At 37.0% G+C, this 16,510-nt stretch overlaps 1 protein-coding gene across 1 annotated transcript in view; it reads right to left on the bottom strand.

Moving 5' to 3' along the window:
* GABBR2 (gamma-aminobutyric acid type B receptor subunit 2) overlaps positions 1–16,510 on the bottom strand; it is a 454,077-nt gene that overhangs the window by 266,104 nt on the left and 171,463 nt on the right. The window contains exon 3 of the mRNA XM_058809544.1: positions 7,253–7,423. Within this exon, the coding sequence (XP_058665527.1) occupies positions 7,253–7,423 (171 nt within the window). The remainder of the gene's footprint in view (positions 1–7,252; positions 7,424–16,510) is intronic.

The following is a 16,510-nucleotide window of genomic DNA, read 5'->3' as shown; positions in this document are numbered from 1 at the left end:
AACTCAGATGCAAGTCTGTTGACTGAACAGTGACAAAGCAAGGCTGCAATAAATAAAACTCTAGATTAATAATACTTCTACACTGCTTTCTCCACAGCAACAGACATATACTATGTTGAGAAGACTTATTGTTAGCTGCTTTTCTTGGGAACAATTTAAATTTTTTCCAGTATTTTCTGGGATGAGATTTGGAATTTAGAGTTCCTAAATTCTTTAAATTTAGGTAAGATGGACCCTGATGGCCTGCTGATTTTCATAGAAGTTGAATTGTCAGTGTACAAAATGCAATATAATCTAAAGAAATCCTTAGAGTTCATCATGTCCCCCAGAAAAAAAATGCCTTTTTGTCCACTTACAAGGTTTGTTTTTCTTAAGTTTTTGTCACTGACATACTTTGAAGTTATTGAACTCAATGAAGACTGTGACAGAGTCACAGGAGAGAATACTTTATCTTGATATCGTTAATTGATATCATTATCATACTGCACACTTCTCACTTCTTCTGCCTTTTTGAAATGCCACCTACATATAAAAAATTTCATTACAAGTTCTCAATATTTCCATGAAGAAGTAGAGAAATCACATAAAGAGATGTCTATTAAGAAGTAGGGAAAAACAAAGATTCACTTGAGATGAACAGAATTTAACTTATTTTAAAAACAATTCCAGACAAAGTATTCAGTGGGAGGAAAATGTATATATATTTTTTTTTAAATCTAGAAATATCATGAATATTCTATCAAATGCTAAGTTAATATGCAGTTTCAATGAATTTCAACATGAGATGATTGCAAAAAGAAGTAATTTAAGCCAGTCTATATCACAAAATAAGGAAGCCCTCTTAGTGTACTATTGCAATCAAGTGTCAGCTTCCAATTTGAAACATAAATAAAAAGGTCGATAAATAAAATGAAAAATATCCAGGAAATAACAGAAAAATACTGAAGCAAGGTATTACTAGAATTACTAATAAGCAAATAAAGCATTATCTGAAAACCAGTACATGAGTATACATTTTTCTCTTTCCCAGTAATATTCTGTAGCCTTTACATCTTCTTCAATACTGGTGACATGTAAAACTTTTGACTTAGTGATAGTTAAGCATGGCTTTATTTCCATGACTCTTCCCAGTGAAGCATGAAGGACAACAAACCACAGGAATATTGCTTGGTTTGCCTAATTCAAAATACAATCCCAAGCAGGCAGCAATAAAATTTGAGGCACCAACCACTGCATAAGTTTCAACCAGCTGAAAGCTCATCCGTGAATCAGCAACAGGACATAGTCAGGCCTTTTCCAAAAACTGTGTGTGTGCAACAGTCTTGTGGTTCAGGAATGTCATTCTCCAATTTAGTGCTCCCAGTGAAACCAGGAGCCTCTTGCTCACACCCTCTTCCCCCTCCCCTGTGGTGGGATGGAGAGTAAGATGCACAAAAGGTGAAGATCATGGGATGAGATAAGAACGATTTACTGGAAATAGCAATGACATAAGAGAAGAAAATGTAACAGCAGCAATACTAATGACAGAGGCACAAGAAAGACGTGAACAATTCATATGGAAACAAAAATTTCTGATTGCTCTCTCCACCACACTATGCAGAGCTGGAAGGGACCCCTTCTCCCTGGAAGAGACTCCCTTCCCCCAAAACCCAGCAATGAGACGAGGTGGTAGAGAATAACTTCTGGGTCCTGGAGATGTCCCCTCCTGGACACTACAAAAACTAACCCTTCCTGCCCAGAACCAGGACAAACAGCTATAACTCTTCAGGGTTATGAAACACTAAAGCTAGACTAGCTTTGAGCAGCAGGTTGGACAAGAGACCTCCCAAGATCTCTTCCAACCTAAATTACCCTACAGTTATATACCACAGCCTCACTTTGAGCTGAAAATCCTGAAATATTTTGTAACCTCATTTATAAATCTTTGCCCCAGAATTAACTTTTGAAACAGTCTTCTCCCAGAGGATGAAAACAGGGCAGCAATCCATAAAATCTAGGACACAGAAGCACAGTAGGTATGAATTTGTCCTAGTTAAGTAACAGAACTGATGAAGTGTGTACACTATTCTTATACCAAGTCAACTTACACAACTGAAATATTAACCCAAAGGAAAGGATATTTATGGAGACCTGAAGAACTCACAAAGGATGCTAACAGTGAGCTCGCATATTGGCAGCCATAAAATCAGCCACAGGTCACTTGAAAAGTCATAATCCTTGAATCCAAATAATGCCAAGAAAGGGAGTCTCAAACTGCAATAGCAGTATAAGATATATAGGTATTACCCGTGTGTTCCAAGAACTGAAAGCAAAGCGGCATAAAGTTCTCCATTCTCTCTACCTACCCTTAATCTCTCTTTGTGACCTGGAGAACACGGAAGATATAATATTTTTTAATAAGGAAGAGAAGTTTTTTAACCAAGTAAAAGGGAATGGGTGATAACCCAAAGCCCTGATGGAAAGGATTCCCAAAGGAAACAACTGAAATAGATCCTCTGTGATCTTGGCCTCCAGAGATATACTGGAGTGAGACAGATAAACTGAGTAATTTGGACAACTGCCTCATTATTACAAGGCAAAGTAAACCAAAAAGACAGCTTGGTGACTTTAAGGGGCAGCTAAACTGCAGACAAGTTAGGTGAGCTTTAATTATTCAGGTGATAAGATAAAGTACAAATTGCAGAGGGACAAGAGACAGTGATCTAGCTAAGGAAAAAAAGTCATCAGCCCAAAAACCCCTAAACTTAGATGGCAGGTAAAGATTTGCAGTCAGGATTCCTATTGACTAAACTACATGGGTAGGAAGTCGCTATGCAAGAACAAGCATCTAATTCCCCATGTGTTTAGGTGGAAGGACCACTGGAGGAAATTTAGATAGATATCCAAACTGCTGTAGATTAAAAAAAGAGAGAGATCTGTCAAACTGATGCAGTTTGGGAGATAGGATATGGAAAAATGAGAGAACTGCTCTGTCTCACTGTAAAGAGTAAAACCACCTGAGCTACTTCACAGTCTTCTCCAAAGATCCCATTCATTAGTTTCTGCTTATTTTATTTTGTATAAGAGTAAGAGAAGATATTCAGTTACTTCTGATCTAATGGCATGTAATGCATTTTCATTATAGATAAGACCATTCACATCCCAAGCTGATTGGCGTTTTACAACAGAGACAGTTTAGATCCTATTTGACTATTTTGTCACTTTCAAAAAAAGTCAAGAAGAATATTTTTGCCTGATGTTCCTTTAGAGGGAAAATTATAGTTTCAGTTGACCAGCAGCTGAGAGTCACTAACAGGCCTTGATGGTCCTTCCTCTTGGAGCTCTATCCAGCCTTTAGCCCTGTGCCTTCAGTCTCTGCCATAGACCTATCCAGCAGACACCAGACCCAGCCCTGACTTGTGGATTGATTTGCCAGCTTGGCCTTGGACCTGCTTCACTGCCATGGACTTACTTGCCTGATGATCTGCACACTTGGCCGATCCTGGCCTCAGTCCCTGGCTCTGCACTCCTGTCTTGCAGCAGGACTGGGCTCTGCCCAGCCATCGCAGGCTCTTCTGCTCTACTGCTCATGACTCCCATTCCTCACTGCTCCCAGACAGCAAATTAATTAGTTCCTGCAGTTTTTCCTGTGCTTTCACTGTCTGTATGGGGAAGGGAAAAACTCTACATGGAGCTGAAAAAGGAAGAATAGAGCTCTAATCATGTCCAGAAGACATGCTGTATAAAAATCACTGCAATTCAAGGAAGCTTTAACTGAATCTTGCACTACTTGAAAGCTATAATGAATCACAGAAAATTGGGTTTGCAGACACAGAAAGTTGTTGCTTACCTTTCAAGAGAAATGGAGAGACTTTGAATTCAAGTGCAGCACTCTTGCAAACCCTTGAAAGATGCAGTTTTAGAACTTCTTAAGTGACCCTGACAGACACAAAGTCCCTCTGGCTGTCCCAGAGGAAGACCAAGAATCCCTGGGTTGTGTTTGTTTCGTTTTATCCTAAAAAACCCTATACAACAGAAGTTCAACAATCTACCCTTTCTATTTGACTTTTTTTTCACTTCTAATCTTTATCATTAAACGTTTCCAAGTGACTCAATGTTTTTTACAGATTTCTCTGATCTCCTTCCCTCTTGAAAATGATATTAGACCTGATGTACCAACTTCCACCTAATGATCACTAAGTAGAGTTATAATTTACTTTGTGTGTCTTAAGTGTTAATATTGCATTACATTGGGATGGTGCAACAAGAGCTCTTTGCTTCCTTTCTACTTTTTACAGTAAATCAAGGAGTCTAAACGTCCTGCCTGTTATTCAATTTGCAGTTTGTTGTAGTGCTTGACATATCTTTCTCTGGAAAGATATAGCCATTTTGCACTTTTTCACTTAAATATTTTTTTTATTAAAACCTTTATCAATTTGCTAGTTTTGGCTGGGGTGGAGTTAGTTTTCTTGACAGTGTCCAGTATGGGTCTGTGTTGTGGTGTCGGAACCCAGGAAATTCATCTGGCTGCCCTGGAGGACTCCAGACCCTGCCCGGGGGTTTAGAGACCTTGGCACACAGCCCAAGACCCCTGTGCCTTTGATCTTGACCCATGAAAACAATTGAAAACCTTTATATGAAGAATTACAAGTCAAGAAAGTTTAAGTAGAATGATAGTGAATTTATCACAGGGTGAAAAACAGATTTTTGAGGTATTTAGAATGGGGGCTCAGGGTCCTAAGATGGAGAAATTTGGGCACGCCTTGTCGTTTTTCCTTCTTCTTCCTAGCCTCCATCTTCTGGGTGATGTTGGCACTTTTAGATTGGTTTAGAGTAGAAACTCACTGTCTAACATAGGTGATAGGTATTGGGAAGTTATGGTAAATAATGTACACATAGTTTTTAGTATAAAAAAATAACACTGCCCCAAGAACAGGCAGTGTGCCTCAACCTGACCTGCCAGACAGACCTGTGGTGGGTCAGAAAAAGAATGTTATAGATAAGAAATAATAAAAAACTTTGAGAATGAGAAAAAAGAATCCTGACTCCTTCTTCGGCTGCCCGGCTGGGAAAAAGAAGCTTGTACGTATCTCAGAGTCACTCTGACCAGCAGAGATTCTGAGAATTTGGATTTGTGCTGAGCACAGGGTTGATAATATAGAGATGTTTTTGTTATTCCTGACTAGGGCTTGCACAGAGTGAAGGCCTTTCTGCTTTCCTTACTGCATCGCTGGCAAGGGACTGGGGTTGTGTGGAGGGCTGGGAGGAGACACAGGTGGGACAGGTGATCCAAACGGACAGGAGGGATATTCCAGACCATATGATGTCATACTCAATATATAAAGTGGGGGAAGACGGAGGAAGGGGAGGGCATTTGGAGTGATGTGTTTATCTTCCTAAGCAACTGTTATATGTGATGGAGCCCTGCTCTCCTGGATATGGCTGAACATTGTTCAAAACAATGAAATAATTCCTTGTTTGGCTTTGCTTGTGCACATGGCTTTTGCTTTCCCTACGAGTCTGTCTTTATCTCAGCCCCTGAGTTTTCTGGCTTTTGCCCTTCAGAGTCTGTCCCCAAACCTGCTCACAGGGGAATGACCACGCTGCTGTGTGGTGCTTTGCTGCTGCCTGGAGTCAAGCCAGTATCAATATCATCATGCAACTCAATCCTGTCCTCAACAAAGTACTTGCAGCTTTTCCCAAGTAGGTATCAAATGCAATTTAATAAACATTTTCTCTATCATACTATCTGGAGAAAACCTTATCTTTTTCTAGAGAATACCATTTGACAGAATCTCATCCTTCTTGTTTGACAGTATACCACTGATAACTACTCTCTGAAATTATTTCCAAGACAGAGAAGGGTAAAGCATACCATACTTTTTGGTGACTTTTTGCTTCAGCATTTGTTTTGAAAACAAATATTCTACTGACCTGATGTCAATTAACATCTGCTGCAGAAATATTGGTTAGACACAGGACTGCTCTTACAGTATCGTCACCAAAATTAAGTTTCCCCTACTTTTCTTTAGGAGCATTTTTAACATTTTATAAGTCATGAAATATTGCACATCACCTATCACACCTCCTTGAGACTTGTTACCTTGTAGCAGAGGGAAATCAGATTGCTTTACATGATTTATTCTTGACAAATCCATTTTCACCATTGTTTAGCATCTTTTTATCTCCTGTGTGATTCCAAACAGATTATTTGCTCAAGTGTCTTTCTAGGAATCAAATTTAACCTGACTGGCCTACAATTCCCAGGGCCTTTGTGTGTTTTCTGGAAAGACAGATACAAATGTTTCTTCCCTCCCCCTATAATTCATTTACTTTTTATCCTTTAATTCTCAAAGCTCATAAGGGAAGAGTCTAAGATTTCTTAAGTATTCCATAGTGAATTAATTGTGCCAGACAATTTGAAAATATCTGACTCATCCAAGATGACTCTAACCTGTTTTTATCCCTCTTCCCCAGTTTTAATTATGCTAGTCTTCAGAGCACAGTCAGCCTTTTATAAAATCAATGCTGAGAAAGAAAAAACTTCCAACAACCAATCAGGCATGTGTCTCTGTTAGTTTTACCTCTCTATTAATTAATCGGGCAAATCTTTTCCTTGTCTTGCTCTGATTCATTACATATATTTTCTTTCATTCAGTTGTTGAAACCTTGATTAATGGCATTTAGTCCATACTTTATTGCAATTTCTATGACCAAACTGTTGCTCAGGGTGAAACTTGAAAAATCTGTGGGGTGCATGGTATGTGATCTTATTAGTTCTGAGGGCTTCAGACATTTTTGTCTCAGTAATCTCCTCCAATATTTTCAGCCACAGACTTACCAGATTTTGTTCCTCAGTGCTCAGATTGATGCTTGTAATAAATCAGAGCACAAAAGGAACACAGTGAAATTTGATTTATTTTCCTTTTTAAGGGAACCAGAGTCAGAATACAAGCCTCCCTCAAAAGCATATGTTTTTGCAAAACAAAGAGTATAAAGGAACCTTTGCACTGGAGTGCAATGATCTTGTGTGTGAAAAACAGACAAACATGCAAAAGAATGGGTAGCTTTCATTACAGACACTCAAATAAACCCCAGAAGGGAATTAAGCTTATTCAGTACAGCAAATGTGACCTACTAAGAGAAATCCAAACAGGACTGAAACAGTGGGACTTTTTTCTTTTTCCTGAATTGCTATTAATAAAGGAACTAACTCCTTAGAAATCTGATATTAGTATCTCTCTGTGTGTTCTATAAATTATCCAAATCTTACCTCAGAGAACCTTTGTACATCCTGGGTTAAAGTTCCTACTCTTTTCCAGTGATAATGTTTGAGTAACTTTAAAATTGCTGGATTCACTGCATTATCAGATGGCACTGTCCGGAAGAAGTAAGGATATTTTTTCTTATCAGCCAACTCTGGAGTTGTTGCTGCAAATGAAAGCTGGAAAAGAATCAAAGGACAAAAAAAAATGAAAGTCACCATAAGTCATCTAGCAGTCAGTAAAAAATCTTTGCTTTTCTCAGTGCAACAAGACACAGTCTGTACATTGCTGTCATGTAGAGAAATTTCATCTTCATAGATCTTGAATGTCCTACAACTACCATTTACTTTTAAAGAGATTTTTGAAATACTTTAGCTCTATAAACCACCTGCTGAAAAATTAAACTAGGAAATCTTAAAAGTCAGTGATGTAAAATCCTCTGTTTACAATAATGCATCTTGTGTATTACACAGAGCAATAAGGCCCAAGGGAATAAATCTCTGTGATGAATTCTCCATCAATTTCTCTTCATAAAAGTTGAGAATCTCTCCAAGAGAATATTATTTTCTCAAATTCTTATATATCTAAAATTAATGGATAAATCTCCAGTAGAACTTCCTGTCTTCATGTACCAAAACAGCTAGAGGTAACAGAAAAACAGAAAATCATTATGTTAGCTAAGGCTGAAACTCAGAAGTTTACTCGGGTCTCAGCTTCCTTCACTGAAGCAGGCCCCCTGTGGTTTGTGCTATGAAAGAGGATTCAATAGCTAAAACACTGAAATTTGTTCATGGTGAGAGAATGCATATTACAAAAGAAAAGAGGAAACCTTTTAAAACATACAAAACCAAACAGAAAACTTCATTGAATTCTTCTGCCCATGTTAAAGGCAGCGTGTTTTTGTGAATGTTTTTCAGACCGCATTTTGAAGAGAATGCCTGCACATTCACTTTTTGAAAACTCTCCTATTCCAAGGATACTTCTGGTCATTCCCTCCGGTTCTTTTTAGGCTTCTAGGAATGTACTTCCCAAGCATTTTTTCAGCCAGGATTTTTGGTTGAGGTTTCTTAAAGTACTGTTTAAATTGGTTTGACTGACACAAAATAAGCTTCCTGATACAATTATTTAAAGACTTTCAAAATCAATAGATAGTCAGAAAATGTAGGTGAATTCAAGACTATATATCAACCATAGCTTTAAGTTTTCACTTTCCAAATCAAGCATTCAATACATTTCAGTTAGACAACCTTTTCTGAAATTCAGAGTAAACAAGTTTAATCCAAAAAACCAGTTCAAGTCTTTTCTTCAAAAAGAAGAAAAAAAATTTCTTTCTCATATTCTTATATTCTCTATTTCTTTCTTATAGAAATCTAGATTTAGACTATCAGAAACAGGACATTCTCTGTTTGATCTTAGACTCACAAAGAAAATATTGCATTTTTGTAATGGCCTGAATGTAGTTTGTTTTCCTAATTAAAACACATCTAAACAATTTAAAGTGTGCATAATCTGGTTAGTTTACAGTATACAATTCAAAATAGAAGACCCTTTCTCTTCACTGGTCAGGAGATAATGAATAATGTAATTATCACATAATTCTGAGGTGAAACGATTTAATATAGCAACTGGACTTTCACTAGATTTCATGAAAAAAGTGCAATATGAGGTGCTATGATATATTGTCATCTTGATTTTCCAAAACCATTCCCATAAGGAAAGAAGAATGAATATCTGCCAGGTAGACCTAGTCAGCTTTTCTATTTAGCCTGGTAGGCTTGAACATCATGCACTCACTGCTTAATGAAAGTGGAAATAAGGACCAGTACTGATGACTGAAAAAGAGAGAAAATTTGACATTAGAAATCCAACATAAGAGGAATACCTCTCAGCAGCCCACCAGCCTGCTCACTGCAAAGTACCTGCTCTTCAAGTTATTATGGGTTTGGATCAAACATAATTGGATTGATCTTAAGAAAAAGAAGTGAAGAGCAACACTGAAGGAACAGTAGTGGCAAGAAACATCAGCAAGGTTCACCCAGCTCAGATTATTAAATTGAATGGAATTTTTTTTCTGATCAGTAGTACAAAGATCCATAGTACTGAGAAGCATCTCTATATGTATGAGCTTGCTTTAGGGTGAAGATCCATGATATAAGCAAGACAATTCAAAACCATCCTTTGTGATTTTTTAGTGACTTAAAGGGCCTAAACTAGTATCTGAATTGCTCAATTTTCCTTGGAAGAAAAGAAGCAAAACATTACCTCTCTTCATTGCTTACAGAAAGATGAAGTCTCCTAAGAGATTTCTCAGCCATGTGAAGTGAGACAAATCCAGATATAAGTGCAAAACTAATGACATCCAAACTACAAAAAAAAAAATATTCCTCTTCATTTTCTTTTTAAATAAAGGTTTCATTAAAATAAAAAATGGGAAAATTTAATGTTCAAACAATTCTTCTATTGTAGGATGTATTCAAAGTCCTTTCAAACATCACATATATCATGGTTAGTCTCATTCAGCACCACTTTGACAATTAATAAGACCCTTGTAAGAGATGGAGAAATAGCCTGAAAAAGTTAAGTCGTTAAAAATATTTAACTTTTCCTAAAATTATCTTTGTAAGAGTTTGGCACATGTAATGAACTTAACCCCAAAATCACCAGCACTCAATATTCTGCTTTGAGAGGGTCAAGGATGAAAAATGGAATAAAACCTCGTTATGTTCTAAGAAGTGGTTATAAAAGATAATGTTAAGAAATGAACTGATATTTTTGAAATAGTATGAGAGATAGCACAGCTATATGGAAATATAAAGAAAAGACTCATAAAACCCCCTTTATTTAATGTGAGAAAGCAATTAAGATCACAACACACTCCACCCACATATGCATTAAGATTGTACACTCCTTTTTAACTGAGCATTTTTCCTCTGTATTTTAGGGCCAAAGTTGTTTATTCACAGCTGATTTGAAACTTGCATATTGAAAGACTTTTAATAGTTTCTTAACTTCATTCTACAGGATTGAAAGCCACCCTGCTTTTTGTAACAAGAATTTATTTTGATATCTTAGTTAGTTAGCAAAGGCAATCATATTGTTCATACAATTCCTTGCAAACTACAAAAGTTCTATTTTTCCCATTATTGCATTTTCAAAGCATACATATTCATGCACTGCTCTATAATTTTTTTACAGGTGTTTACATTTGCCTCTCCATGTTCAGGAGGAGTGAGAGATAATCATTTATTATAAGTCAGCAATAAATACCTGTGGGATGTATGATGTCATTCATTCAGAGAAAATTACTTTACAGAACTGCTAAAAGGTGGTGGCCAAAAGTCAAACTTCAAGAAAGGATGAATGAAAAGAAAAAAACATTTTTTAAAGATGTTATAAAGCAGAAGACACAGTGGACAGCTACTGGGTGATACATCATGACTCTGTGTGTGGTGTTTGTGTGTGTGCATACATAAATAGGTTCTGTGCATATATGTATGTAGACCTAGATTTTAAAAAAGCTTATATATATTATATAACTATCTATCTGTTTGAATGCTGTCAGAAAACCCTACATCTTCCTAGATTATCTCTGAAAAATCTTTCTTTAGAATATATTTAGAATATCTGCTTCCAATTTGTGAGCAACTGGATCTGAACTTAAAATGAGAGTATGTAGGGAAACATAAGGCATGACTCAAATGGGAATTTCTGAAATGAAGCAGTATAAAACTTTGAAATAGAAAATAAGATAATATTTACCATTCAAGTAAGAGCTATGAAATATTAACTATAATACAACATGAGAACTAAATAGACCAGGGTATTGAATAGACTTTGGTGGACTGCTGAAAAACTGAAAAATATACAGAAAGATTTTATTATGGAAGTTTTTGGGGTCAGGCATATGTGTTGATGAATTACATTTTTCCAAGAAAGATAATATTTTTTGAAAATATTAATATAGTTGAAAATCCACACATTTTCATAGAAACTTTGTCATTAATACTGGATAGTGATGTGAAAGAAAAAGGATGCTAAAACAAAATGTGGAAAGGAGCAGTTCTGCAAAAAGGGAGCAAAAGATAGCTTCAAACCCCTATATTAAGTTTAAAGAGGGTATGGTAGATTACATGAGAAACATCAGTCTGAAGTGCTGTCAAATTCTTCTGTGTAAGGAAGGAATGATGCATTCAACTTAAAGTCAGTACAGAAGCAGATATGATAGATAATAAGCTCTTCTGTTCATTTAAAAAAATGGGATGCAGCACTTATGAAATCAATGGGGAAGACTAAGAATTATGTAAAAAAGGATGAATATTATTAGAAAGCTAAAATGAAATTAGAAAAGGAAACAACACTATATATCCCATGTATATATCCCATATATGAGTCCAAAAGCTGGAAGGCTGAATGAAGCCACACTGCTGTCTCATGTACTGCAGAGAGAAAGGAAGGCACCAGGAATGGCAAGTAATCTTCTTCTGTTCAGTTGTTTTACTATCTCTAGGAAGTATGTGTTTAATTTTTGTCACTGTAGTATGGTACAGAAGTCTAGGAAAAATAAAAGAGCAGAATTATCCCTGGGTAAACAGTTCCCCGCATGTAAGGCAGCAGGTCTATTAATGAGTCATATTTAAATGGACTGTATCAGCTAAAGTAATCCAGTAACAGTAATCCTTTGCAAAATTATTGTAGACCCAAATGCGTAGATCTTAGCTGAGTCTGACCCAAGCTGAAAGGAGCCAAGTGGGCCTGGACAGAGCAGTCAAAGGTGGCAACACCAGTGCCAGCCATAGCTGTGCGGAATCGAGTCCAGCCTCCAAAGCGGCAGTGTGGCTCAATGTGTACAATCTTGCTTTTGGGGGTTGTCCATTGTTTTCCTGTTCCCAGCCAGGGACAAGGAGAGTGCTGGGGGGAGCACCTGCCACCCTGTCTTTGTCTGGGGAAACCACGTGGTGCTGTGTGTGGAAGCGGCCGCCATCTTGTCTTTGTCCCAGCAGCCACGCAGAACTGTGTCAAGGTGGTGAGCACCTTTTTGTGTGTAAAGCACCTCCTCCTGTTGTATACTTTTATTATCAATATTGTTGCTGTTACTGGGCATTTCTCAGTCCATTGCTGTTTGCTTTCAGTAAATTGTTATCTCAACCCATGGTCTCTGCCTTTGTCCCTCTCCTACTGGAGAGGGTGGAAGGGAAAGGAAGTGGCTATTTGGAGTTTAATATCTACACCCTGTATTCATGGAGTATTATATAAGGGGTGGAAAAAGAAAAGGAAATTAAAGTGCTTTCAGGTAACAGGGTAAAATCCCTTGAATAAAATGTCATCTGCTAAGAGAACTGATTCATGCTTGCAAATGGGGAAATCAGCTTACTGAGCACCAGAGATTAGCTTAGTTTTCCTAGGTTTTTGCACTAAGCTTGTACAAGTACTTTACTAATGATTGATAGAAATTATCATGTGCCCTGTTGTTGCAAAGCCAGTCCTGATGGAGAGGGCTCATATATGGCAGCTATCACCTTTATTTCTCGCTCATTTTCTAGAAAGTTAAATTATGCTGATTAATCAGCATTGCTAAACAGGATATAAACTGCTGATTCAACTGACTGATGCTAACATTTATCATGATAACTAGAGATTGCATGTCATGTATGCTTAGATAGAAAGCAGTATTTTCTGCAAAAAAAAGAAGAAAATGCAAATAATTATTTCCAAGTAAAGGGCAGAAAACCAGAAAGCTCCACAGAAAATATTCAGAACCTTGTAGTACAAAAATAACAAGAACAAAACTCAGGAAGATGATGATTTGCAGCAATGTGTACTTGTGACGCCACACACCACTCCTTTGTGTGCCTTGCCAGCTCTAATGCTTTGACAAGCCTGTGCCAACAATAATGATACTCAAGTTCAAGCATGTGATGACTTGTTGGTCCCGGGAGCTAGAAGAACCAGAATGGAAACTAATGAAGAGTTAAAAGATTTGCCTGCTGCCGCTCTTGAGCATTATATGATGTCACATAACAAATGGAACAATACACTCTTAACCGAGAGACAGAGAACAGATTGAAGCATAACAAACTGCATTTTTAACAGAATGGTAATTATAAAATATAAGTATTTAGGTTAAATACTAATTCATGGTAACCTTACTATACAAGCCAACTTATCCAGATGTGCAGTCAAACTGCCACTGAATTTGATCTTGCCTCTAGCGAAGTTATGAATAAATTTTAATCCCATAACAGTACTTGAAATAAGAACAAAAAAATTATTCTAGAAGAATATTAAAGTGAACCTTAAATACTCGATAGCTTGTATAATAAGAAAAGGGATAGATTAGAATGCCTTTTCCCACCTCAATGCACAAAATGTATCGCCTAATCAGCTTTGATGGATGACTTGGAGGAAAAACATGTGGAAGTAACATTGCAAAAATGGTTACAAGCACCTATATATTTGGGAAATATGTCAATAGAAAAAGGTAAGTGCAGCAATTTCATTGAAATTGCCTGCATAGATATTCAAAGCAGGGGAAAGCAAAGCACAGTAATAAAGTTCAAAAAACAAAGATACTGTTTCTTGACAATTTACCAGTACAGCTGCTAGAGAGGAGTGTCTAGATACAGGCAGCAAGGAGGTAGGTTTGAGCTGGACCTAGAAATCACAGTGGCAATCTCCCCCCCAGCTATGCCCTAATCCTCATCCCCAAACAGCACAGGTGATAAGCTGACATAAAGAAGGCATAAGTTGACTAAAGAAGAAAATAGTAAAAATAAATTATTCTTTTTCAGCAGTGGTAGATAGTTACATTTTTACCTGTCATATAACACTCTTACATAATTACTTGAATGAAAGCTCTGGAGATTCCATCATTCTGAAGACTTTATGGGACTGGACAAACATCATTGTTACAACAAATAGAACTCAAAATTAAAAAATGAGTAAGGCCTTTCTTTATGACAGCTGCAAGAGCAAAACAAAAGTCTGGGAGAATATCTGTGATGTCTCACTAGGTGGTACATGGGCAGGATGCCTCATCCAGATGGGAATATGAAGATACACATTGTATTAAACTCATTGGACAAGAATCGATCTCATGGATGAGCATCCCTTTCATAATCCATAACATATTACCCATGTGATTAAAGATAATGTTCCTTTTGAAATCAGATGTTTTGTCAAACACTGCTGCCCAATATCATCAGCTGTTACCTTCATTAATTCTGTGCCTGAAATTGCTTTCACTGACTGCCTGTTGGCACCTGGGAGTTTACAGAAAAAGCACTTCCAGCTGGTCTCAAGGTTGGAAGGCACCTGTCTCAATGCTGATGGCATTCCAGTGAATTAATCTAATCACAACAAGACTGATATTCAGCTGCATTTTGCTCTGGAGACATTTTAGGAAGCAGTCCTGGCTGTTGAACTAATCAATATTTTTAAGGACAGAATATGATTTTGATAAAATCCATATGAGAAGCACTTCAGCTGGAAGATGTGTGCCTACAGGTTGATGGAAAAGGAGCATTCAGTCCTGTTTCCTTCTTGGGCACCCCAAAATACTCACAACATAATTTGTTGTAGATGTCTGAATCCAAGAAGTCAGACCAGAGTATAAAGTTTGGTCATTTGATGTTAAACATTTTTAATCCCAAAAAGTCTGTAGGTTAGGATGGTGATTTAGGAACAGTGACTGAAGCTCTGGGGCCCCCAGTGTAAGAAGAATGTGGCCTGCTGTGTGAGTCCAGAGGAGGACCACAAATATGATCAGGGGGCTGGAGCACCTCTCCCAAGAAGACAAGGCTAGGAGAATTGGGGTTGCTTAGCCTGGAGAAAGAAAGACTCTGGAATGGCCTTGTAGCATTTTCCAGTGTCTAAAAGAGACTGTAAGAGGAGAGGGATTTTTTTAAGGACATGAAATGATCGGACAAGGGGAAATGGCTTTAAATTGAAAGGGATTAGGTATTAGGAAGACTTTTTTTTTTTACTGTGAGGGTGGTAAGGCACTGGAAATGATTTACTAGAAGATGTCTCTAGCCATGGCAGGTGGGTTTGAAACTAGATGATCTTTAAGGCCCCTTCCAACTCAAGCCATTCTATGATTCTATTAATCCATTCTCAGCTGACAGGTGCTTTTTTGTCTTCAAGTCATGGAAAGGATAAGCAGTAGCTGAAAATTGTAGCAGATCCGCTAAAAAAAAAAAAAAAAACTATAAAAGGGAAGGAAACAAACTAGACATTAGCACTACTGCTTCATCTGTCTCTCAACATAGAATATTAACTACACCAGCAAGAGCCTTCATTTATGAACTCTACAGAAAACAAATATAAGTTAAAAGAATTCTTAGAACAACATTTTTGGTGAACAGGAAATAGTTATTAGTGTCGAGAGCAAAATATAGTTACATATCAAATTCACTCCAAGTAATGGAGATCCATTTTAAGTTCTAATAAATCCTGCCTGACAAACCTATGACATTAACCTTACATACAGGATAATGAAGTATATGATAAAGTTATGGAAAATGTCCTTTAATTCAGTGATCAACAGTGCAATCAGTAAAGTTAATAGAAACTTTAGGGTTCAGAGTTTCAGAAGGTAGTCAGGGAACATGAGGCAGAATCATCTCCAACAGATGACCCCATTTAAAAATGGGGTCAAAAATAAAAAATTAAAGATTTATAATTAGGCTTAACTTGATTCTTTCACTGTTAATGGAAAATAAACAATTGCCATACTCTTTTAATTGCATATTTTTTCTGACCATTCATTTGAAAATATCTGTTAGAGCCTAAAAAATCATAAATTCATTTTTCTACGCTCCAGAAACTACTTTCAGATCTCGATTAAACACAAATAACTTGCACCTAACACGTGTTCTGCTTATTGCTACAGGTTGAACAAAGCATTGAAATGAAATGTCAGATCTACTGAAGCTGCTGCATATTTTGTTTCAATTTCCAAACAGAACAAGAGACAAAATCTTTTGAACATTTTCAAAAATGGAACTACATTGCAAAAGAGAGCTGTGTATTTTTGTCTGCCACACTCAGTTGCTTAGTGTTTGGCCACTGGCCTAGATTATACCAGAATTCAGCTTCAAATACCTGTTCTCCCTCAGTCACAGCATTATTGTTTATCCCAAACCAAGTAAAGTTTCCTATGCTCATACTCTTGGTACCCAATTTCCTTTTATCTTGTCTATAAAGATTATCCTCAAAATCTAGTGGAAACCAACAACTGCACAAAACACTTCACCTTTGATAAAACA

This window comes from Ammospiza caudacuta, chromosome 1 (assembly GCF_027887145.1).
Source record: "Ammospiza caudacuta isolate bAmmCau1 chromosome 1, bAmmCau1.pri, whole genome shotgun sequence".
NCBI classification, from domain to species: Eukaryota; Metazoa; Chordata; class Aves; order Passeriformes; family Passerellidae; genus Ammospiza; species Ammospiza caudacuta.
The sequence above is the reverse complement of the archived record's forward strand: the minus strand, read 5'-3'. Positions and strand labels throughout refer to the sequence as shown.